Source organism: Styela clava, chromosome 9 (assembly GCF_964204865.1).
Source record: "Styela clava chromosome 9, kaStyClav1.hap1.2, whole genome shotgun sequence".
Classification (NCBI taxonomy): Eukaryota; Metazoa; Chordata; class Ascidiacea; order Stolidobranchia; family Styelidae; genus Styela; species Styela clava.
The window spans coordinates 20,678,088-20,702,646 of NC_135258.1; the positions used below are offsets into that span (position 1 = coordinate 20,678,088).

At 34.0% G+C, this 24,559-nt stretch overlaps 2 protein-coding genes and 1 long non-coding RNA gene across 8 annotated transcripts; 1 reads left to right on the forward strand and 2 right to left on the reverse strand.

Annotated features, from left to right (window-relative positions):
• LOC120348162 (uncharacterized) lies at positions 1-4,645 on the reverse strand. 5 transcript variants are annotated; one of them, XR_013477944.1, is made up of 5 exons: positions 4,356-4,645; positions 2,923-3,036; positions 2,030-2,221; positions 1,103-1,261; positions 1-77 (listed from the first exon to the last, which is right to left on the reverse strand). It is a non-coding gene; the product is annotated as an uncharacterized LOC120348162 (long non-coding RNA). The 5 variants fall into 5 exon arrangements; XR_013477940.1 differs by lacking the exon at positions 4,356-4,645 and adding an exon at positions 4,019-4,038; XR_013477943.1 differs by lacking the exon at positions 4,356-4,645 and adding an exon at positions 3,187-3,362.
• Positions 4,646-6,894: 2,249 nt separating this feature from the next.
• LOC120339387 (protein cereblon-like) lies at positions 6,895-23,926 on the reverse strand. Its single transcript, XM_039407500.2, has 14 exons — positions 23,473-23,926; positions 22,644-22,784; positions 21,791-21,883; positions 21,051-21,201; positions 20,741-20,781; positions 20,290-20,375; positions 19,512-19,711; positions 17,986-18,147; positions 17,366-17,475; positions 16,879-16,955; positions 10,650-10,850; positions 10,003-10,196; positions 9,273-9,412; positions 6,895-7,607 (listed from the first exon to the last, which is right to left on the reverse strand). The coding sequence occupies exons 1-14, from the start codon at positions 23,495-23,497 to the stop codon at positions 7,489-7,491; spliced, it is 1,740 nt and encodes a 579-aa protein (XP_039263434.2). The 5' UTR covers positions 23,498-23,926; the 3' UTR covers positions 6,895-7,488.
• LOC120339388 (uncharacterized) lies at positions 11,732-16,863 on the forward strand. 2 transcript variants are annotated; one of them, XM_039407502.2, is made up of 6 exons: positions 11,737-13,014; positions 13,358-13,725; positions 14,392-14,530; positions 15,076-15,171; positions 15,578-15,709; positions 16,221-16,863. In XM_039407502.2, exons 1-6 carry the CDS (start codon positions 12,826-12,828, stop codon positions 16,284-16,286), a joined length of 990 nt encoding a protein of 329 aa, XP_039263436.2. In that variant the 5' UTR covers positions 11,737-12,825; the 3' UTR covers positions 16,287-16,863. The 2 variants fall into 2 exon arrangements, with proteins under 2 accessions (XP_039263435.2, XP_039263436.2); XM_039407501.2 differs by lacking the exon at positions 16,221-16,863 and having other exon boundaries at positions 11,732-13,014; positions 15,578-15,838.
• Positions 23,927-24,559: the final 633 nt, after the last annotated feature.

Consider the following 24,559-nt stretch of genomic DNA (forward strand, 5'->3'; position numbering starts at 1 on the left):
TAACAAAATGTCTTTATTTTACAAATATGTATACATGTAATAAAATCAATCGGAGTTCGTTGCCAGATCATCCAGAGCTGAAAAATATAAAAATTCTGTGTTAAATTGCAGTATTAGCAAATTACAGCACCAGAGTTCAAAGCCTAGTCTGAATGACTGCATCCCAACAAATTTTCAGAGTAGGAATCTTAAGCCAAGTTTCTGCAGTCGCAAATGTGTGAGTGAAGCTTACATTGACAAGACAATAATAATTGAGAAATACAGAAATTCTTGATTCCGCAAGGGGGGGCGTAGACAGTGTTTTGAGGCGAATATTTGTTGGAGGGAATAATGATGATTTGAGATTTTATCTGACTAAAATGTCTTCAAATATTCCTTGTTGAAATTCATCTATCTTATTAGAAACATCATGCACCATGATTAGTCTATTTGTTTAATTGATTTACAATAACTTTATTTGTAACTTCATCATTTGCTGTTGTGCTAGGGGGGGTACTGTAGTCTGTAAGGGAGCGATGATACAAATAAGTTCGAAAACCACTGTTCGCCATTATGCACCAAACTCTGGCAACATTGGATTGGCAATTTGGCACTTGACCCTAACCATAATCAGCTTGGCGATATCTCCTAAATAAATATTTTTCTATACTGTTCACTTTTGTATACAAAATCTACATTCAAATTCTTTACTGTTCACAGTTGTTTACAAAATCATTATTCAATTTGACAATCATAATGATAAAAATGAATGGTGTGGCAACTGGCAAGTACATTTTGTTTACTACCAAACTTATCTAAATTTTCTCGCCTGTTTTTATTTTATTATATCTCTGTTGTTGTTGTGTGTATGTAACTTAATTTAATTCATGAACACGATAGGCTTCTTTTTGGCAAAACCTTATATTCTTTACGCTTCAATCTTAATTAAGGTTTTGTTTTCACTCCAGATTGTCAGATTCTATTTAATCAATTTTTGTTCATTTCCCTTATGAATTATCTTAAGCTGATTTGGAGTCAAAATAATCTTATACTTATAAAATAGAAGAGGGTAGAGCAGAGAAAGATGGTGGTACAATATGATAAACATATTACATACCGGTACCTTTAATAGCAGAAACTAAGGGCGTCCCACTCACTCCTTCTTATCCACCGCGTCCTGCACAGTTGAAAGACCGGGCGAGTAAATTTGTTATAACTGAGCTCATGATTGTCCAATCCAGTCTTTCTTGGAGCAACCTCCGAGGCTTGACAAATATCTTATCTGGAATGAGTAAATAAGCACAATTATAAGAATACATCTAATAAGGTTTCCATCAGTTGCAAAAGCTCTATGTTAATTATCGAGAGTATCTACTTTAAAATATACACATATGCGTTTTGTCCACATCCCATTCGTATAAAAGTGAACAATTTTAATATTGCAATCGGATCGTATTTAGACATTTAAATAATCTTCCTTGAACACAATGTGAAAATATGGGGCATATTGTATTTCATACATAAATTCGAAGCGCTTCATGCAGTCAAAAACAAAACGACAAAAATTAAAAGGCACTCAATAAGATGAGACCCAGCAAAGGTATTTTCACCTATTTTACTTTCATATTCTGTTTAGCTTTCCAATTAATTATGGAGTAATCTGCAATATTTTAACATTGTACTAAAACTAAACAAATATTCTGAATCTCAGAGATTTTTACATCGTGGTCTTCATACGATGGCATGTGTTACCGGTCAGCGAACTCTTTTAAATTAATTTTGCTTGCCCGCTGGCCGCTGGGGTAAAAAGGTTGGGAACTACTGAACTAAACAGTTCAGTACAACCACGTTACACCAACGCCCCGCAAACTTACAGTCGATTTTCATCAGAATGATTAAATAGAATAAATTGATTTTTAATGTTTTCACGTTGTGGGGTCGCAAGTATCTGCAGTCTGTGATTTTACAAAAATTGGGGTCGCGGAAAAAAAAGTTTGGGAACCACCGGCGTAAAGTGTATTTAATCAGCCTATTAAAGTATTCAACTTACGAGCCATTTTTTCATCCTTGAATGTATTCTGGATCAAAATGTAATCAGACAATGAATTTCATCAATTCCTGTATGTCCGAGTCCACACTATAATCAGTGGAAAGTTGCAGATGCCGTAGCTTGTAGCATAAGAGTTTCTACCGCCTGTCCCAACAATTTTTCCATGGACTGGATTGGAGCATGGCTTGATCTCTGAAAATCAAGTTAGTGTTACACAATATATAGTACATGATTGTCTTTCAGATGATAAACGTGAACGAATGGCCTATACTAATTACCAGAATATAAATTTTTCATTAATATTGATTACCGTATTTTCCGGCGAATAAGACGAGGCCTGTTTTTAAGCCTGAAAAAATGGGTTTTTGCATATAACCGGCCGATAAGTCGGGGTAGTAAAATCGCATCAACGTCGGGAATCTCAAATTACCATGCAATGCCTTTCGAGCGGTCGCCGCGTTTGCGCATTGGTTAAAATAGCCTATGACTTTTTTTTGTAGCGTAATATTCAGTCCATATATGATAATGCAAATATGATAATCACAGCATTGAAATTTCAGATTCACAGCACAAGAATGTCGATTTATTTAAACTAACCTGATGAGGACGTGGGGGATGCTATCGCCGAAGGTATTTTATTGTCCGGGTTCAATAATAAGGCGACAAAAAAATGAAAATGATCATACTCGCCTAATAAGACGACCCTCCCCCCTCCCAAAAAAAAATCAGGCCAAAAATTTGGGTCTAGAAAAGCGACTTATTCGCCGGAAAATACGGTATTAACCACATGATGTTGTACTAGGTAATTATTCAACCGATATATCTAGCTATTGTGCAATATTTTATGGCACAGATATGCAAGGAGCTACTATCAAACTATAAAACAAAAACACCTGTTTTGGGCATTGTCCGCATTGAAACATTGAGATGCTTGAAATGACACAGTATATGATTGCGTGAAAGAGGGAATTGAAGCAGATGAATTTTCCAGTCCATTGTCATAGGGCCTATTATAAAAATGGTATATATCATTAAACTTACAATGGTAATATTGACACTTGACAGAATATCTAATCGGTAATAATTATTTAGAATAACCGGAAAAAAATGGATATTACACAAATTATGTCCAAATATTTGTAAAGGATGTGTCGTACAATACTTCATGTTTTTAGAGTCGCTGGGCATTGCACAGTTGCATGCACATTTGGCAGTCATTGTACAGAGATGGGCTTCCCCCCAATCGCCCGAATCTTTTTTGCTAGCGGTCTACTTTCCAATTCACTTTAAAAAAATTAATAACACTTAATTAAGGTTGGTTGGGTAAGCTCACATAGCATACATACTGAAAATAAATCATATTAATATATATGATTACCCAATATAATTCTATTGAATTTTAAAACAAAATAGATATTATTCAAAAATCAGTAATTTTTTCTCAACAAAGCTGAAAATATGAACTAGAGCACGGTTGGGCAAAGTTCTCGGACCCCGTGCAAAAATTTTGCGCACCTAGACTGGCGGGCCATGTCGCATTTCGCATGTGTGGCGTAAAAAGTTATACTTTAGAAACAAAATTTTATTTAAAGTGTTGCAAAAACAAAAAGGGAAAACAATAATCCTTGAGCTATTTTTTACCCAAAAACATCAAATTTTAGTTTCAGTTTGATTGTGGCAATTGTTAAAACATATTTTAGATTTCAGCCAATTGAGATCTGTATTTAGATTTGTTGAAATTCATCAGACAGAAGGTTCACAAATGTACAACTATTCAGATTACTGGATTAAGTCGTTCAATGGGTTGGATTTGGGCTGCAGAAATGTTTGCACTTAGACAAATAAAGTAAATATAAAAAATCATATCCTGGGATGAAGGACCAATACCGGTATCGGTACTCGATTACGAATACTGGTGAATAAGAGATGGCAACCTCAGAAAGTTTAACAAAAAAATGCCAAAAGACCAAGTACGGTACGGTACGGTACCTCATCTCGTTCTGTCGTTACCGGTACCTACGGTGTCCAGGGATGAATATGTAACTTTTACTGGTATGTACCATACCGGTAGGTACCGGTACTCGATAACGAATACCGGTACTGGTAAATGAGAGATGGCAACCTAAGAAAGTTTAACAAAAAAATGCCAGAAGACCAAGTACGGTACCGGACCTCATCTCGTCCTGTCGTTACCGGTAGCGTACCTACGGTGTCCAGGGATAAATATGTAACTTTTACCGGTATGGTACGGTACCCTATCACCCTTATGAACCGTGACCTGACAACGCACTTAGGGTACCGTACCGGTACCATGAGTTTAACTTACACGGTTACAACTAGGCTATCTCTGCTTTCGCCATTCTACTATGAAAGCATTAAAAGTTCAATGTCACTGTCCCATACACGGCAAAAACCTCGTAACAGGCTATCGATTACGAGTACCGCCAAAATGAATGGCGACCTCATGTGCTATATTCGAATCGCGCGCCCATTTCTTCGCATAATGGCGTGTTTCGTTGAAGGCCAATCATGGCCTTACCATGGTAAATGGTTGTAAAACCGCGTACAACGGTTGCCGGCGGATTATAACGTTGGCCCAACGTAGTTGTGCTATCTGGGTTGTGATCATATTTGCAACAAAATCCTAGGATTCATCATTAAATGCCTTAATGATTCCGCTCGCTGCAGAACTTGATATTTATTTGAGTGCAATTTAACATCAGGATTCTTCAATGGTCAACCTATTTCGTAGTGTCCATCAGCTCTGAGCTTAACTGATTTACTAACTTTGTCAAGAAAAACTTGTTGAATTGGTGAAACTTCATCTTCTTCATTAATTGCAGAATCAACAACATCTGTACACATTTGGCACAAAGGGTTTAGTTGAGATTTGGTGAAATATGTAGAACTTTTGGTCTTTCCATTTTTCACAGGGCAGTTAACCATCCACCCGGCAGTTGTTCTCGATGCAAAATAATTGTTTAGGCCAGTGGTCGGCAACTATTTTCAAGTGACGGACCGGTAAACGGTGACGGTCGGCAAACTTCATGTTCTTGCGGGCCAAATATACACATTTCCGGTAGCGCGCGGGTCGCAATATTCCCGCTTTCGATTAATTAAACTTTATGGCGCATTCGCAGTGATGCCCTTCTACTGCTGTGTTGAAAGCCTGTCCCAATGAGATGTGTATGTGGCATTTTTTTTTATTATATTATCCAACAATACATTGTTTTTATTTACTTATTATCAATGTGAAAGATGATGATGAAGATTCTTTGATAACATTCACTCTGTTTGCAACAGAGTTATATTTGTATAGTCAATTTCATGTCTGTTGTCCTAGTATAACGCAGCACTCCTAAACTGCTGTTATCATTGTTAGGGGTACATGTCGCACATCTGTGTCTTAGGCCAGTAAGGTCTTGAACATGTATCCCGTCTGTTTTACTGTTTAATTATTATGCAGATACTGTTACATTTTTGAGGCAAATAAACATACATATATACATCGTCAAAACTGCCGTTTTGTTACCATAATCCAGTGAAGCGTCGTGGGCCGGAATATTTCACTCCGCGGGCCGGATCTGGCCCGCAGGTTGCCGCCCCGTGCCGTAGGGGACTATTATGTGCGGGAGGATTCCTGGATACTCCACCTTGGTAGGGTTGGTTAACGTAACGCTGGTTGATTACGGTGACCGTACATTTGAACCCATGTGTATATCCGCGGGTTTAATCTATATGCGGGTGCTGAAACCCATGGGTTAGGTTAGTATGGGTTCAAATATCCGTAAAACACAAAAAATTTCCATAGGTGCAATAGTATGCAGGACTGGGTTTAAATGTACGTGGGTTCAAATGTAATGGAACCGTTGATTACTGCTTTCCCCACCGTCAAGCCCGTACTCCTGAAATAAATGCCGGGCTAACTATTCCCATATCCTACTTGGACTGGTAACCGGACGAGATGCCTTCGTTCGCTTGGTGATTAAGCCGTTCCATCGGACTTTCGCAAAGAAAACGATCCAATATTTCTAATTAATTACACCAATTGTATCTTGATTTCCCCATCAATTGTTACGTTAAAACTGGTGTTGATAACCCAAATAAAATGTCATATGAAAGACACCCCGTTCTAGTCTACAAAATATTAAAAGGGATGTTGTATAATTAGGGTTACCATTTTTTTTTACTTCAAAGCGGGACGTCTCCTGTAACTTTACAGTTTCCGGTTTCACTACATAGGCCTACATTTAAGCCATCTCGGCTGTCTTCATTGACGATATTGTCCTCGAGAGTTCATGCGCATATTCTCTGTCTAAATATCGGGTTCAGTTCAAAAAGTAGAAAGGAATAGACGCTAACGATACAAATGATCCGAATTTGGATTTTTTCATGTACAGCAAAATGAATAAAGAATAATGAAATAGTCTGCCGTTTTCAAGCATTGGGAATTTACTTATTCGCCCAAGCATGCTTTTCTGTAGATAACACTTTCTCAAAAAGACGTTGTTCAATGTTACATTCACGTGAACGTCCGAACAGGACCAATTAGAATTGATTTCACATGTGATACGTTGGCTAACAATGTTAGCGGGAAACAACGAAACAAACAAAATAACGCATTCACCTTCAGTAAGTAGGCTAGCGTTGCGCTACACCGCCGGGACAATGCGCTAAAATGCATGGTAAGCCTATGTATAAAACATTTATTGAATCAAATGCTAAGTGATGTTCAAACGGGAGTCATGCGCAATTATCGTGTCCATGGATGGTTGGTACTTACAACTCTTCAACCGACAACCAGTACTCTTTATTTTACCGTTTACTCGAGGGCATTATATATGTATAAAAAATTTCACTTGTGACAATGGTAAACTTTACAGTTTATTCGTAAAAATGCATTTACATTCAAAATATGTGCTTGTTTGAATATAAGCAAATATATGAAACAGTGTTGCTGCAAGAATCTGAAAGAAGTGTGATCGGGAAACTTAGAAATAAAAGATGACACGAATTAATAGATTAATAACAAGAATGACCAGACTGCCTGATGCTACTAAATTGCATATTCACGGCAATAGAAATTTTGTCCAATATTATTGATTTGAGCATCAATATTAGGATCAAAAATTCTTAGCATTTTGCCCCCTTCTGTGGGGGAGATCAAGGGGTTACTGACTGATAAACTAATGCTCATTTAAATAAAAGTGCATAAAAACCAAAAACAGTCAACTTTTAGTTTTATCACAGCCATTTTGTAAATCCAAAGAATTCTAAAATTACTCACAATAAGATTTTACTTTCAATTCATTGAATGAAGAAGAACAGAAAGAAATTACAGAATATTTAAAAAGGCATGGTTGAATGTGAAGTTTTTAAAAATAGGAAATAAGAGGGAAAAAAGCAATAAAAAGAATCTGTGATCATGAACTTTTGCGCAATTAATTACATTAAAAAATTTACATCATTGGTCTCCAGTTTAAACCAACACGGGATGACATTGATCCTGATGAATTAGATGAATCATTACTTGTCAATCTTCTTCGCCTTCCAACTTGTTCAGTTTTTTCTGATGAATCTAAACGAAATTGCGTAATATATAAATTAGGTTGTATTGAGAATCTGAACAGAAACTGACTTCAACAACATTAAAGCGTATATTTTTATATGCTAGGACTTCATAAAGCATGGAATATATCTTTATCATGGGAAAGAAGACTTTGGGATTTTTGATCATTGATATTCAAACAATATCTGCATCAATGAGAAACCTCCTGTTGCATATTTTCCGCAAGCTTTATATTACTTGCTTGATATTGTGTAGTTTTGAGCTTTTCATATAAGGGTTGAGGCAATTTTTCGTACTTGATTTTAGTAAATTAATGTACGAAAACACCTATTCAACTCGCACATAGGCCAAGTTTAAAACTCAAAAAATAAGTTGTCAAACTAAAGGACCGGCTTATATGCGCATAACTCAGATCACACTACAAAACGAAATGACATGTGATCGATTGTACAATTGTGATTGTACTCTCGCCGTAACGCAAAAAACACCGCCCGACTTTTAATCATCTTTAATGATTACGATATGTCATACATTATTCGGAGACATAAATTTTACTCGGTGGGATATTATCGCTGACTTTAAAATAATGAGTGGCAGCATTGCGATAAAGCGGAATGGTGGCAGCAACAGCTCAGATATGTTTTTAAATTGCAAAAATACGAATCAAAACAACATATAATCGTACATGTTTATGTCCACGGATTGCGTTAGTGATTTGGAGCAGTGATACTATTTATATTGTCCCAATCGCAGATTAAATTGATCATATTTAAATAAATGAAGCAACACATTTCGTTTTTTAATCAGGTAGTTCATCCCACATTGTTATGTCGGCAGATTGCCCTGTTACTTTAGATTGGCAATGTTCTTATAAGGTAAATGTAAAATAAGAAGCCCTGCGAAGAAATGGCGGCAATTTCCACCACGCAACCATGCAAATGTGTCGCAACAATATGAGGTGCAGGGTCCCACAGAAGATAAACAATCAATTTATCGTTGTGATTACAATATGTGGCGAAGCGCTAAAATTCGTTTGAATAAACACTGTGATGAGGACCAAATTATTCGAGAATCAGCCCGAAAGAGTATTTGAATACTTTGATATCCTCGATTGTGATAGGTGCCTAGACCTGTTACGATTCGTAGGGTCGGCTTATATGCGAATTTTTATAAAATCGCTGTTTTAAGACTGTTTTTATCCGGCGTGTATGCAAAAATATACGGTGCCAAAAAATAGTTAAAATATTATGGCAAGTCTTTTCATGGTTCAAAACAGAATTCCATTCTAAGAAAATTATATATTTTTTTTATCAAATGTTATCTCTGAAATGTTAGTATGTTTTCCTGATTAATTGGTAATTTGGCAGATCACCAAATAAGTGGGTCAGTAGCTTGCCATCCCTGTAATAAAAGATGATTCTTTTAAAAAAATCTGAAGCTCAGTCAAAATATCAGAAACGGGTCATACAGGTTTTCCAAAACGAGATAATAATATCCATAAGACACAAAAAAGATTAAAAAGCTTTTTATTACTAAAATGCAATGCTAGCCATATTTTATTAAGTCTCTTGACCTCACAATTTCACACAAAGCAATAATTCCTGTAAATTTAAAAATTAGAAGCAATAAGCACAAGGAAATAATTTTCTGTAAATTTAAAAATTAGAAGCTTGCCTTCTATATCAAATTTCGGAGATAACGAAGATCTTGTGAGACCCCAAAAATTCTTTGGTGTTAATGAATCCTTCGTTGCAGTGAATTTCCATCCCATGTGTCGACCACAACTCGCACATTCACATATTGTCCATGCATACCTAATCAAAACAGAAAGATTCATATTGCAATAAGGTATTTGAACCAACAATGGAAACTACAAATAAGTTTTACAGAACTTTGAATGGTTAGTCATGTCATGGCTGATGGTGGAATAGTAGAATACTGAACTTTCATTCTCAAACCATGTATTTGGTGATAAAATTCTTATACATCATCGTCTAATTCCCAAACTATTTTGTTAAATTCCTCTCTTCACCTATTTTGGAACTCTCCATTCCTCCTTATGCATAAAAAGTACTTTGTTTATTTATTCTTCAATGGATCCTAGCTAGTGCTATGCGCAAGTCGCATTCCTGCTTTTGTGCAGTTCTGGTAGTTTAAAATTTGTGTGCATAAATAAGTATTATAGTAATAATGAAGAGCTGAAGAATATTAGCAATACTACAGCAAATACAAAGCAATTTCTTCCCCGGAGAGGAATTCTTCCCCGCTTGGAAAACATAGGTCTAATCAATTTAAAAAAAAATTCCAGATAGCAATACCTTGTCAGGCTGGCAAAAATACATTCTGCTAGTTGGCATTGTCTAATTTGTATTTTAACTTATAAAGAAATAGAAAAAATTCTTACCCAGGAAACCAACTATGTTCTGTAGATGGTCGAGACACTCGAACAAGTCCTTGTGAAAGATAAACAGTAAGTGTTTCATGAATATGACCCGATGGATTAACATAAGCATCCATAGGACCCGATACAGACATATTGAATAAATGTTTTTTCTCTGTTATATGATTACCACAGTGCATGCAAGCGTAGATTGTGCACTAAAAAAAATTTTAGTCATTTAACATAAAGAATATCAAAGTACATAGGATAAAGAGCATAGCTTAAAGTTGTAAGTCAAATCCAATAGTACCATATGTATGTTTTCGATTTGGTACTGACATCCATTTTGTTTTCAATGGAAAGTTCTGTAGACTGAGAAATATTTGAGACAAAGGGAGTTTCGCGAGATCATACTTTTGAAAGGGAAAAGCTTTAGAGAGAATGAACTATATTTTAACAAAAAATCCATTCACTCAATAATACTAAATTCTCACAAAAAAGTCTTACAAAAAGTTTTTGTGTGAGCACACAAGCTCTTAATTTAAACATGAAATCTAATTCCTATTTGCGAACGAAATTTTAAAATATAATTAATTTGCTTCCAAGCAAATGATAATACAAGTTTTAAAGTATATTATTCTACATCACAACAGAGTAAAAAAATGAAAAACCTTTTTGAGCAAATCCAATTCACATCTCATTCTCTGTATTGAACAATCTATCTGCAATAAAAATAATCTCATAGTATTTGTGATGAGAAGATGAGATGCAATCCAGAATGAAAATGCTGAAGGTGATGTTGGTAATGATTTTTCATCTAAATCAGGATTCCATTCTTTTAGTTCTTGAATTAAAAGTTTGCGAAGTATTATCTGAAAATAAAAAGATAATACTATTGGGTTTGTGAAAATGGATAAATACTATTGCAAAATAATTGTGAAATAGTAATTTGAACCATTTCGCATACGCATCAAGTTTTTTTTCTTAGCTTCTTTGAATATATTCATCTGTTTGATTAATTTGATTTCTTTATTCCTCCCTCACTAGGCAAAACTTTATTTCCATCATTCGTTCTCAACCTCCAGAGGATTATTAGCGAATGCAACATATGACTTGCACTCAGGCTATTGTACAGTTTGAATAGGTCATATTGTTTGTATAAATATGTATTACAATATTCATAAAAACTACACCAAGTATAATATAATATTCCTGTATTTCTGTCCCAAAAACAGCAAAATTATTTCCTGAAACTCTACAACTCTACAAAAAACAAGAGTGGCATATCGAGAAGGTCCCAAATTTGTGAATTGATAAACTAGATGTTACGGTGACTCGTCACAAATTTGTAAATTTTAAAGTCTTTATCTGTTTGTATTTTCACTGCTGAAACCACGACGAACGAAGGAAGCAAATGATTCTCAACAGTATTCCAGCCCTACCGTACACTATCAATGAATGAATCTTACAACATTTGACCTAGTCATTCTAGATTTTGATTTAGGAAAGCATCTTTATTTCACAGAAAACATTTTGAGCAAAATCAAACTTCTGTGAATGGAAATTCATAATCATTGCCAAATACACGGAGTATGCTGAGCTGATATACTATTCTCCATTAATTTAGTATTTAACAGGCAATTATTATATTAAAACTGACTAATATTAACACACAATCGAGAAAAATTGTCTATCAGAATGAACAAAAATGATCAATTATTGACTTTAATGTTTATGGTATTGAGTTACTTATTTGACATAATGAGAATAAAATATCAATGAAAGTCTTTAAAATACATGCCAAAATTATTTTAAATAATTAATGAAATTTTGTGAAGAAAATTCTAAATTGAGAAATAATGTCTCGAATCAATCTTGGTAATCCGATATTATGATTTTATGTCTAAGCACTGTGTGCAAATAAATTAAAGTCAAAACATCTTGCTATATCCATGATTCACTCAGTAAGATATATCTATTTCAATTATGAAGTCAGAAGTATTGTATTGCATACTTTATTATGTCAATGAAAGTTTGAGGTCATTATGGTTGAAAGGAGGCAAAGCAAAGATAATCAATGTGATGTGAATTTAAAATTAGATTATGGTTTATTTATGAAAGTTTGATCCACTTGAAGTAGCTCGAATGAGTGGAACATTGAGAAAATTATAGTTGATACAGCCTGTAGTGGGAAAGTATTGGAACTGTTTCCATAAAATAATTAATTATCTAAAAAATTTTGAACAAAGGAAGTATTAGTCTCAAAGCCTTATTTTTCTCTTGGTTGGCTCAATACTATGAACTAGAAAAAATCTTTCAAGATAAATTGAACCTACCTGCCATTAAAAAAATTGGGAATATTGGGGCACTAATATATGTTATGGATAAACAATTGAACCAGATTAATTTTATGACATATGGTATAAAATATGATTTAATATTCTGATAAATTTGTAACTACCACGAAATCTATCTTTGGATGATTGAAATGCCATTCTGGATTGAAATTTAAAATTCCGTACGTCAGCCATGCACCTAAATAAACGAGACGACAACATGGTATTTGTGTGGATGGAAAGTCAATAGGGCAATATTCTGCTCTGAAAATCATTTGGTGTTGAAAATCTGCACCCACAGGAAGTTGTAGGGTATTATTAGAAGCAATTGAGAAAAGAGAAAGGAATATCTCATTCACTATACAGCAGTAGTACATCCACTAATAAACCTGTGTCAAATACAGATGAGGTTGCTACGCATGTAGGTATAGTAATGTATTTAAATAGTATCTAAATTTTAAAACGTTTTTATATGTAACATTTCCAGATCTTCAACAGGTATACAATTAAAATGGGGGGATGTAGTTTTATAATCAGGATTGTAACATTAGATCATTTATATGATATGGATAAGACAAAAGGACGAGCAAATTGGTTGATATTTCTTATTTGTAAAGTAATGGCTCCAGCATTGCTTGTCATGGTCACAGAATCAGATGAAATTTTAACATATGGAGATACAATGATGAGACATTACAAAGTAAGTCATCTTAGAAATACAGAGTAAGCCAAAATAACAGAACACATAAATTTCTTACTTCTACGAAAATGAAGAAAATTTGTTTAGGACTTGAACTTCTGTTTGTTTATGACCCCACTCGAAAGTTTTTGTAATCTAGGATGCTTTGCACAAAAATTAAGTTCTAGAACATGTTCCACAATCCAAATGACACGAGTTCTGTTTTGGTGTCCCCTGTATATACCGATTTTGTATTATTTTTGTACAATTGGGGGAATTCTTTTCTGTAGAATACAACATTCTAAAGATTCAATTCAATTTTCCAATTTAAAAGCTCTGTTTCACAAAAAATTCTTGATTACAGAAATCCTTACGATCAACTTGCCTGGACATTCAACATGTCAGGAAATTGGATAAATTCAACAGAATATCATCAGATTCAGCATTGAATCAATTGTTAAATGAACTAGAGAATTTAAATAAAGGCAAAACAAACATCAACATGAAAGTATCGAAGACGAGCAAACTTCAAATTCAAGAAAAAGAATTAGATAAAAACTGCAACTGTTCAAATCATGATCCAGTAATTAACAAAGAAGTTGACACAAAACTGGGTGCATCATTACACCATTATCTTATGTTGCTTGAAAATGAAAATATGTCATCACCAATAAGATTGAAGCAAAAACAACAAAATGCAAAAGATGTCAAGTTCTGTTGTGATAATTTTCGGTAAAGTATATATTTATTATTTAAGTCACATTATTAGAATGAAAATAAGTAATATTGTATCAATGTTTATTTGCGATGAGAATAATACAATATCGAACTGTGAAACGTATCAGGTCACTGACTTGATAAAAAAAGTTGGAAAGAATTCCAAACATAATTTTGTTGCTACTTCACCAAGTTAATCAATCAAGTAGTTCTAGTGTTTCAAAAAATTAACATGTGGCTATGATAATCAAATTTATTTTATCTCATATTGTCTTTGAGAAGATGATATCATATTCCTGTTTTATGAGTTGAAAATATTTACCGGTATTATTTAACGATGACTGAATAATGTGATACATATCCTGCTTCCCAATATATGAAACTTTTGGCTCTTTACTGGTCTATGTGGATAACTAAATCTCTTACTTTGGAATGAGCGTGCAGAACTGCTGTGAAAATTTTCTTAAAGAATCTTACACAGGATTAAAATGTGCGCAAATATCAAGTAGATGATGAACCTAACCAGAATAAAATTGCTTTGCCTTAGTTTGCCAATCCTGACAATGACAAGTTATAAATCTTTTTTTTAAACATTCAAAATTCTGTATGATATATTTCGAACTTAGTATTATATTCTCTGCCATAGAAACAGCTTTTCTCATGAAATATCTATATTTGCAGGAAGACGGTTACCAAAGTAATCGGATGTATGAGGAAGAAGATGGAACAAAATAAAGATGACATAGTACCTTTTGGAGTTGCAATGTTTTTTCCATGTTTTGGGGCAATTATAGTTGCACTGTGGTTGGCACCAATTAAGGTTGGTTGGAATTGAACATTGCTACTAGGGCTGTCCAAATGAATTGAATATTCGAAATCGAATCGCAAGTCACCTGAATTGTTTTACGGCTAATTTGCAAATAATCGAATTATGTGGTAAAATAACACATAACTAGGCAAAGCTTCAGCTGCAATTTAAAAGTAATTGCACATATGTTATCACATTATCAAAGAGGGAGTTTTTATTGTACAATGGAGACAGATTTAAGATTGTGCAATGATATTCCATTATTCAGTTCCATTTCGAGAAAAACTTTAAGTCGAATCCAAAAATTATCAGATTTGCCAGATCCTAATTGCCACCTAATTCAACATGTGAAAAAATCGGCAGATGATGTCAAACTGTGAACTGTGCTTTACAGTTGCACATGCCAGAGAGACTTATGGTCCAAAGCTTCATAGCAAACTTGTACTTGTAAGTTGTAACTATCATTATTACACCTAAATATACTGATCTTTTAAAAAATAAAAAATAAAACTTTCAAATTTTTTTTCACGATTCAATACCATATATTCCAATTTCAGCATATTTCAGCAATCCGTAATAAAATTTTAACCAACACAAACCCTGCGACATCCAACTTACAGACGACACCTGAAGAAAAACTTTCAACAATTAAGGTTCATTCATGCTTTGTTTGATAGAATAGTTACAGGTTAACCTCAGAAAAAACAATACTCAGGTCATTGGGAACACATTCTAGAGCGATTATGACTTTTGTGCAAAGTGTCGTAGCTTACTTTTGGTTGCAATCATACACAAACAAAGTTCATGTGTTCAAGTAATAAAGACATATATCAGTCAACTGAGAGTCCATCTTCGCTGTTCTTAAGATTCGTTGTTCATGATAAGGCAGCAAGATCATTTATTTTTCAATATAATAAAATGATGATTTATAGTAGGTCTACTACCCAATGGATATATAGAAAATTGAAATAATACAAAACCTAAAGACATGTCCAGTATTTCATACTAAATCTTCCCTCCTGACTGGGGCAACATCGAATATTTTTACTTTATTTACAGGATTGTCTTCACTTCATAGCAGACTTGATTGTGTTTTATTTAATAGTGCACAAAATAAAAAATATTGGATCCGTTATCATGGGATCGTGTGTTCAAAACCAACCATGTTTAATAAAATTCACATCGATGCAGGTGAGAAGAATGTGGTCAATTACATTATTGAATTTTTATGAAATCATTCAAATCAAATTTAAACCGTATTACATATACCGTATTTTCGGGCAAATAAGTCTACCTGGCAAATAAGACGAAACCTACAAAAAAAGTTTTTCCATATAGGCCTAACCCTCCAATGAGCGGGCAGAAAAATTGCTTGTCTGTTAGTCGGTCGGTTAATATGCGCTCATAATTTTATATGGTTAGAACCATACGCACAGAATTAACTATTCCTAATAATAATAGGGCAATTTTAAACATTTTGAACAACCCATTAACTCGAACGTTGCCTGTGAATATGGTGTGATAGGTTTTATATTCAAAGAATCGTGGTTTTCATCGTAGTTTACATCTATCCATCTATTTTACTATTATTTGCAGCAGCAGAAAAATAAACCCAAGAGTGATGTCGGCAAAACCTACTAAATTTATCCTCATGTGTAAAAAATGTTTAAAACAAAACAAAATGTTGCACATTATTTTTCAGATGTTGTATTTACTGGCAATGGCACAGACACCTTGGATAAGTATTTTATGGAACTTTGTATATTGAAAAAAATAATCGGTACTCCCGTTGTGTGTGTACCAGGTTAGGGTCAGGCCATAAACCTATTCCGATTTTCCGCATTTTAGTTCTATTACGAGTTCGGAGACTATCTGTGTTAGCCAAGTGAAAATACGCCCATACGTTTCAGTCCCTTTACACAACTTGATGTAGAATAGTCGAACAAAACTTAGTAACCTCAATATTGGTACACACACTTCTGGAGCGCCAAATAATAAATAAGCTGGAACTATTCTGGGAGATTTATTTATTCTGATGACTTGGGATCACAGATGATACGTTGTTGGAGCAAGTTTTTTTCAATAAGATGATATTTGATATATTTCACATTCAGTTTTTCTATTATGAACATTTTCTTGTTATAACTTACCTATATTTATGATCAATGATTAATTTCTGGGGAACCAATAATAAATTAAATAAAACTTGGAAGCTAGTGTTGCGTCTGAAAATTGTATTGTCAGATATAAAATAGTTGTCAGCAGAAGCAAACTTAACACCAACAAAAAAAGTCAGCAAGAAGGATTTTATTCATTGCAAACAAAGAAAAGATGAACAACACAGTAAAAAATGCACTTACCACGTCATACATGTTGTACATCCAAGGCAGCGAACTTGTCAACCAACCAGGATGATTCAGAAAATGTCGCCGCTTTGCTGTAGAGTATAATATTATTATATTGTCAGTTTGAGAATGGAATTGAATCATTGTTTATGAGTTGCAACAGACTATCAAGTTGCGATTCGTATTATGTATGATGGAACATTTTTTTGGGCTAGGATTTCAAACCAAATCAATTTGAGTTATAGAATCTGTGATAAGTGGACTACAGAGATCAATGGTTCAGCCAGATGTGTATCGAGTGCTACCTCAAAAATATTAATTTTTAGGTTCTTACATATTATTACGATCGGATATTATGACTACCGAAATCTAGATTATGAACCAAACCAAACAGAAAAAGCAAAAAACCTCTGATGGCTGCGCCAACTGCAATGAAAGTTATATACACGGGTGTAAGTCATGGATATCAACAAAACAGCAATTACATAAATTTTCTCTTTACCTGACTTTATTGTTGGGATAGCATGCTTGTAATGAACTCCTAATCTTGCACCGGATGCAGGAGGAGAAAATTCATCATCATTCAATATTTGTACTTTTCCAACTAAATTGCTATAAATAATATTGGTCCGATATAAATACATTACACAACCAGAATCTTAAAACTAACCAATATTTGAGCTATAGATTGGGATTTAGATCATTACTTATTCTTCTTCTGTGTCTTTGGGTCAGTGGATCTGAGAAGACACTGCAGCAAGAGTGAAAATAACTATTCTTAGTAAGTGAGATTTAAGAATATTGCTACACACTTATCTTATTAATGATGCATATTCTAGTGATATCACAGTCAATATTTTGATCACTCAGACAGATCCCTTTCGCAGATAAATCACCCTTGTTTGAGTCTTTTAAGTGTTATGTATTTTATATTCAATATGAGAAAAACCTGCAAAGATGATAGCTTTATATCCTACTGTTTGCTTGCAAAATAAGTTCTTGCAGCAGCTATACAGGCCCTTGAGTTTTTTATCAAATTTTAGGCCCACTTTATATTTCTACCAATTCTCAGTCATGACTCATGTAGTATAGTTTGTAATGTATACAAACAATCATCATTACCCATCAGGTTGTGGACGCTTTTCCATAAGTTTAAATCTTTGGCGACCAACAGCAATTCCAACCATAGTTTGTACCTCATGAACTTCTTCCTCTCTTATTGATCGTAATTCCGCTGTGCAACCAAAATCTATCATGGCTGATGAACCTAATCCATGTGTATTTCTATAATGAAAAGAGATATACATTGCTGTAATTTTATATTGTTCACGATCATTTTTTGAATATTTCAAAATTAGATAGGACTGATGACCACCAAGAATTTTACTGCAAAATCCCATATTCTCTTGTTAACAAAATACATAAATGTCATATTCAAAATAATAGTATAGGATTTTCATATTTATCCCAGGGGAAGGGAAAGTAGATAACACGACTTAATCATATGGCCAACCATGACCTCTCGTCCGTTTACCAGTCCATTTAGGGTATAGGTAAAATTAACCAGTTATTTATTTTCAGGTGCATAGATTTGATGATGGAGGGAGTCGTAATTGACCAGAGGTTATGTGAACCGAGGCAGCGAGGAATCCACCGATCCTCTCGCAAATAGGCTACTTATCCCCACAGGACTCCAATCTGCAAACCAGCACGAACCAATTAATCAGTTGGGGTATCCTAACGCTCAGCATGATGCGCTAGCCACTGAGCCGCGGAATAAATTTTTACATCAGACAAATTATAAATAAAAAGATGAATGGGAGACAACACTTGTCAAAGTGATATGAGATTACTGTTACAGATTTTTACAATCCGATTTTCATTTGGAGAGAACGATAATAAAATATCAAAAATGCTATCCTGAGATGAGAAAGCCTTAACCGACCACAATTCATTAGTACCTACCAGGGTGGTTTATTTTAGTGAAAACACACATCTATTTTAAAGCAAGGGCCATGTGACAGCATTGACGAAATGCAGATCTGAAGCAGAAACCAAAACCAAGAAACAATAAATTGTTTTGTTATTTTGTTTGTGCATTATATATCTTCCTTGAAATAAAAACACCACCCATGCAACATAACAATAGACTGATGAGAACGGTGTTCTTATTCTTTAATATATTTAAAGTAACTAAACTCGCAGTATTTTGATCACTTCAGGGTTTTCCCGATTGCAGCCTTCGAGGCCTCCTCAAATTTTTATGTGGCCCTTCACGCTCGCAACCTTGGACCACCCTGACCTACATGAAAACCATGCAGGGAAAGTAGCGATGCAACATCAATAATCACACATCACAGCACAAAAAATCATTGTTTGGCTTGTACAGATAAATGTTAGTGACACGAGTACCGTAAAATGATGATTACCCCATACAGAAATCAGTAGTTAGTTTCAAAAGTTGATTTTATTTTAACAGTGATCAAACTGAGCCATGCTTTTGAAACATAGCACATTTTAGGAAAAATAATCACTGCAGATGTATAGCACATTTTAGGAAAAATAATCACTGCAGATGTATATCAACTGCAAATAATAGACAACATAATAAAAAAATTTAAGCTTTTACGTAACTGGGTAATACTCACATCCAAATCACTCCAAATGTTTTGTCCGGCCTGGCAAGAACAGATTTCAGCAATGAAACTTCTTGAGGACGTATTATGTTGAGTGGCATGGTTTGACCAGGTACTAACAAAAAATCTGCAACTCTAAGTATTGGTATAGTTACAAATGATTCATCATCAATATATGGAATACCACTGCAGTCATTCATCTCACCAAGATACTGAAATAAAAGTAATAATATCTAGAGATGGGAATAATCTGGTACTAGCCAGACTCGGCAAACTCAAGAAATGGATAAAGAAATAGAGTCGAATCTTTCATAGTGTCTGTGACATCACAATGCAAATGGAAAAACACACTTCCGACCTAGTTGTAACATGTCCACTTATTAATGTTAGTAGTGTGTGGATTCGATTGAATAAGATGCCTGAGTTGAATCTTAGCCCATTCTTAATAATAACTGAAATATTCAAACTTAGTACAATAAAATTGATGAATTCGGCATAGGGAGCATATTTTAAAGTGACATGCACACAATTTTTTATTGAAATTTTCTACTGTCTAAATAAAAACAAATGGCATAGGGACATGCAAAGAATTTGATCATAACTAATTGATGTTATTGTAGAATAATTACCATGTTTTATTGTAAAATCTCCATTTTTATGCTTCACTGTGGTGGAGTTAACGAATTTTCAATACCATATATTTAATTGTTAATAATGAAATTACAAATAAATATTTTATAAAAACTTTACTGTCTATTCCATCCATTTAGAATGGACTGAGCATACATACCGAATGTGATGTCGGAAGTCTTTTATCAAATGTTATAGATTCTGGCCGTTCCGCATTTCTCGACTCATTATCACTTCCATCATCATCTGTGGAAAATGAATGAAAAAAATTATAGGGTGGTCGCTAGAAAAACAGAAAATTTGTCAAGCAGCTATTTACTTTTACAAAGAACAACTTTTACAAAGTTATTTATTGAAGGCATATGTTATATTCCACTTATAGATGCGCAAAATGTCGTCCGCACACTTCAGAGCAGTTTCTTAACCTAGAAGTCCAAGCTCGTGTAGGGCTTTAAAGGTTGACTTGAGAGATATCTTTCAAATTCCACCAATACCTTTACGCATTTTATTTGTGATCTCATCAAAATTTCTGCTTCTTTAGCGACCACCCTGGATATTACTATGCATCTGGTATAGCTGATGCATAACCTACTAAGGTTAGAAATACTTACCTATGTCTTCTATTGATTGAACATTTCCAAAGAATGGCAACCTTGAAACAAGAAAATAATATAGTTTTATCTGAGTAGGATTACGTACAAATTCGATGTTATACAACTGGTTTACAGTTCTTTTCAATCATTTTCCTGAAATATTCCACAAAACAATATCAAACCGGATTTAAATCAAATATTTTGAGATGAAGCATGAATATGTTACAGAATTATTTATTCAGATTTGGAACATTAAATAAAAAGATTTTCGGAAATGTATAATAAAAATGTAAGTTTGATTTCATATGTTACTTCAAAGTTCTCATACCTTCCCAAACGACGGAGCATTCCTGGAATACGATTTAATAAACCTCGTCTGATATTAATTACTCGAACTCTCTCTGGAAAATCTTCCTCCATCACTTCATCATCTTCATCAACATCTTCTGATTCTGAAGATTCATCACTGACATCAAATACTGAAATGAATCATGCCATTATTGATATGTTCAAAAACAAAGTTTGAGAATTTAATATGGCTCTAACTAAAGTTTGGAAGTGAGGTCGAATAGAAGTTTTTGGCTGTTTATGAAATACATCTCTTATTTTCGTTTGTTAGATTTATCAACATATGGCAAATAAAATAACTGAAAGAAAATTATTCAAAGCAAACTTATAATTGTTATAGAAGACCAAAGGGCCAGTATTGAGAGTCTTCGGATCAGGCCATGGATCACAAAAGTTTGAAAACCATTGAGATAGACAGTCATTTCGCCACAGTGTTTATAATAAAAACAGTAAATACAAACACCCTGATACAAAATAAAAAATGAGTCGTCAATTACGACAAGATCAAGCACCGATATTATTAGTCTCTATACAATCACCTTGTAGACATACCCAGTGCCTTCAAAAATGATCTATTGGTGGGTTGTAAACATTTTCACATTGGATAACTTTTGAGCTTTAGAAATCAAATGAGAACAACAAATTTGGAAAGACATTTCAAGTAATATAGTCGGAACACAATTTGATCAGAATGTCGGTGAGGATTAAATGCATTTGTACCTTCATATTCTTCTCCAACAATACCTCCTTCAACATCTTGATCCTCCTCTATCACAACTTCATTCTGGTCCTCAACTTCAAAAGGTGACAAGTCTGAACAATTAAAATGATTTCACCTTATGAATGTTGTGTTTCAAACAACGTGCTAGAAATAGTAACCCCAGTTTCTCTGTTTTATTTTTGAAATCTTCAACACCTACAACAACTTTTAGTAATCCTTGAGATGAGTATCACTGACATAAAGATGAATACTATAGGCTATTCCAGGCATTGGCCATCAAATTAGATCCAATCTAGGACACCACAACAGAGAGAACAGCGCTCTTGCTCCATAGTGACACCTTGTGTCCCATCACTAATTGATTAATAACTCGCTAATTATACGACATAATTCATCCAAAATCAATAGGCTTCTGGTCCGACATATGATGAATGCACATGCAAAATCTGGAGCGATTTCAATCTCGCTTTCGTGTGATATTGCGTGCATCTAACAGACAGACAGACAAATACCTATCAACATACTAATAGTAAAGTAAATATTGAAGATGCTAGCTTAAGATGAATCAGACAGCTTTAACCGACCACACCTCATTATTACCTACAGGATTGGAAATCATGCAGGGAAAGAAGCAGTGCAATATCAACAATCATACATACAAAAAGGTGGCAAGAACTAAAAATTTCAAACATGAAAAATCTAATACATGAAAAATCTAACTCAATTTTTTCACTTCTCTGGATAACAAATACTTTCTAATTGTTTCACAGATAATGTACAACCTCAATGTGTATTATATTCATCTTCTATTTGGTGTAAAAGAATTTAAATAAACAAACACTTGAGAGATACCTTGAACTGGCATTTCACTCTCAATAGGTTCATTGTAGTCATTTTGCAAAATTGGCTCAAGAATTTCTTCATTATTTGAAGGCAGTTCCAAATCATTCTCTCCTCCCACTGATGAAGAGTTTTCGCCTGATAGTGTATTTTCTGAAAAAACGAAAATAAATTCTAATTGATACAATTTCAAATGTTTTTTCGAAGAAATTTGATTAAAGCAAATACACGCACACTCACTCAAAAACAAAGAAGATTGATCTCTAACCTTAGGTATGGGTGAACCCTAAGTTGCCTAAAGCTACTATGACTATAAGAAATTTTAATGTCAAACCGCATGTTAGTGAATACTAATTGAGGCGAGACTTAGCAGTTCATATCAATACAATCAGGAAAACAGCTACAATGTTGTGTACAACTCAAGTTAGTGGAAAATTAACATATTCTAGTTTCATTATTCCAACGGTAAATGAAAGACTTCTAAGTCTTTACATAAAAAAATTGCAAAATAGGAAGTATGGTACTGCATCAAACTACATCACAAAAAAACTACGTAAAATGAAAGAGTGCAGTTTCTATTGATCTATTTTTAATCTGGACCTATTTTCCCAAATTCTCACATGCAAAGGCATGATCAACAGCTTATGAGAAATTACATTATTACATGAAAAATTTAAAATGATTTCCCCACAGAAATTTGTTGTTGTTATGAATGACTATACTGATATATATGTGTATGGTCGGACTGAACGTGTAAAAACGATATCAGTAGTATTTGTTTCTCATAAAAGAAAATCCTTTATCGGAAGATATGTAACTAAGTACACAGCAATACACTTACCATTAGGACCTGCTTCTTCATCCATTATTGAATTGGGATCAAAGTAAACCAGATAGACTGATAGAGCAAGAGGTACGCAATACAGGTACGGTATTCAGGTAGCTATGATTAGCTAGATAATCACTGATTTACACTTCGTTTTATGCAATGTTGTTATTCTGTTAGTGACAAACTAGAAGTAAAGCACTAACTTACGGACTTACATAGAATTACGGTAGCTGCTATAAGATTTTTTAAAAAACGAGTAAACTAAGCGAGTAAAAAGCAGTAAACTAATAAATAGAGTGCAGAAACTGTATCAGAATATCAGAATTTACTTTCTTTTAATACCGTATTCTATAACACAGTCGTACATCAGTACATAATGACATATAACTGCAGACATGTGTCTATATTGTTGGTTAGTGCAAGTGCAACAGGCAGGCATTTTTTGAAATTATTTCTTTGGCGAACAAAATAAAGCTTCAAATTTTACCCAAGGATTTTCTCAATCTAACTCTTGCCTTAAGTTTTATCACAGCATAATGATATGCCACGCTGACGAGGCTCTGAAATGAAAAAATTGCGTTCATTTGCAGAGGAACAAACGACCCAAACAATTACTGGGGGATTCCCCCATGAATGGCTATCTTTTTTTGCTGCTGTCATAAAAATGTAAACTAAACGTTAGCTCTCATTGGTTGTTACCACTGCTCCTACCATGTTTCCCTGAAAAAAAGACAGGGTTCTATTCCAATTTTATTTTGAAAAATAACACTCGGGCTTATTTTTGGGGCATGTAAGTAGAGAATCACGTGATTATCGAATATACAAAATATGAAAACCGATAGGCTATATCACAATGGACCTTTCCCCGACCTTTAACCCCCGGAAAATATTTTCCTATACTTTACCATTGCAAAATTTCCGGGGCTATTTTAAGAGTGGTTTTACGAGTTGGCGCTTGTAAAATGGAGTATGTGTTTCAAACCATCATTATGATTTATCGCATACAACAATCTGTTTTTTAAAAGTACCGGTAAAGAATTTCAGGCTAGTCTATCACAGCTATTTCTAAACTAATTTTTATTACTGCAATTTAATTAAA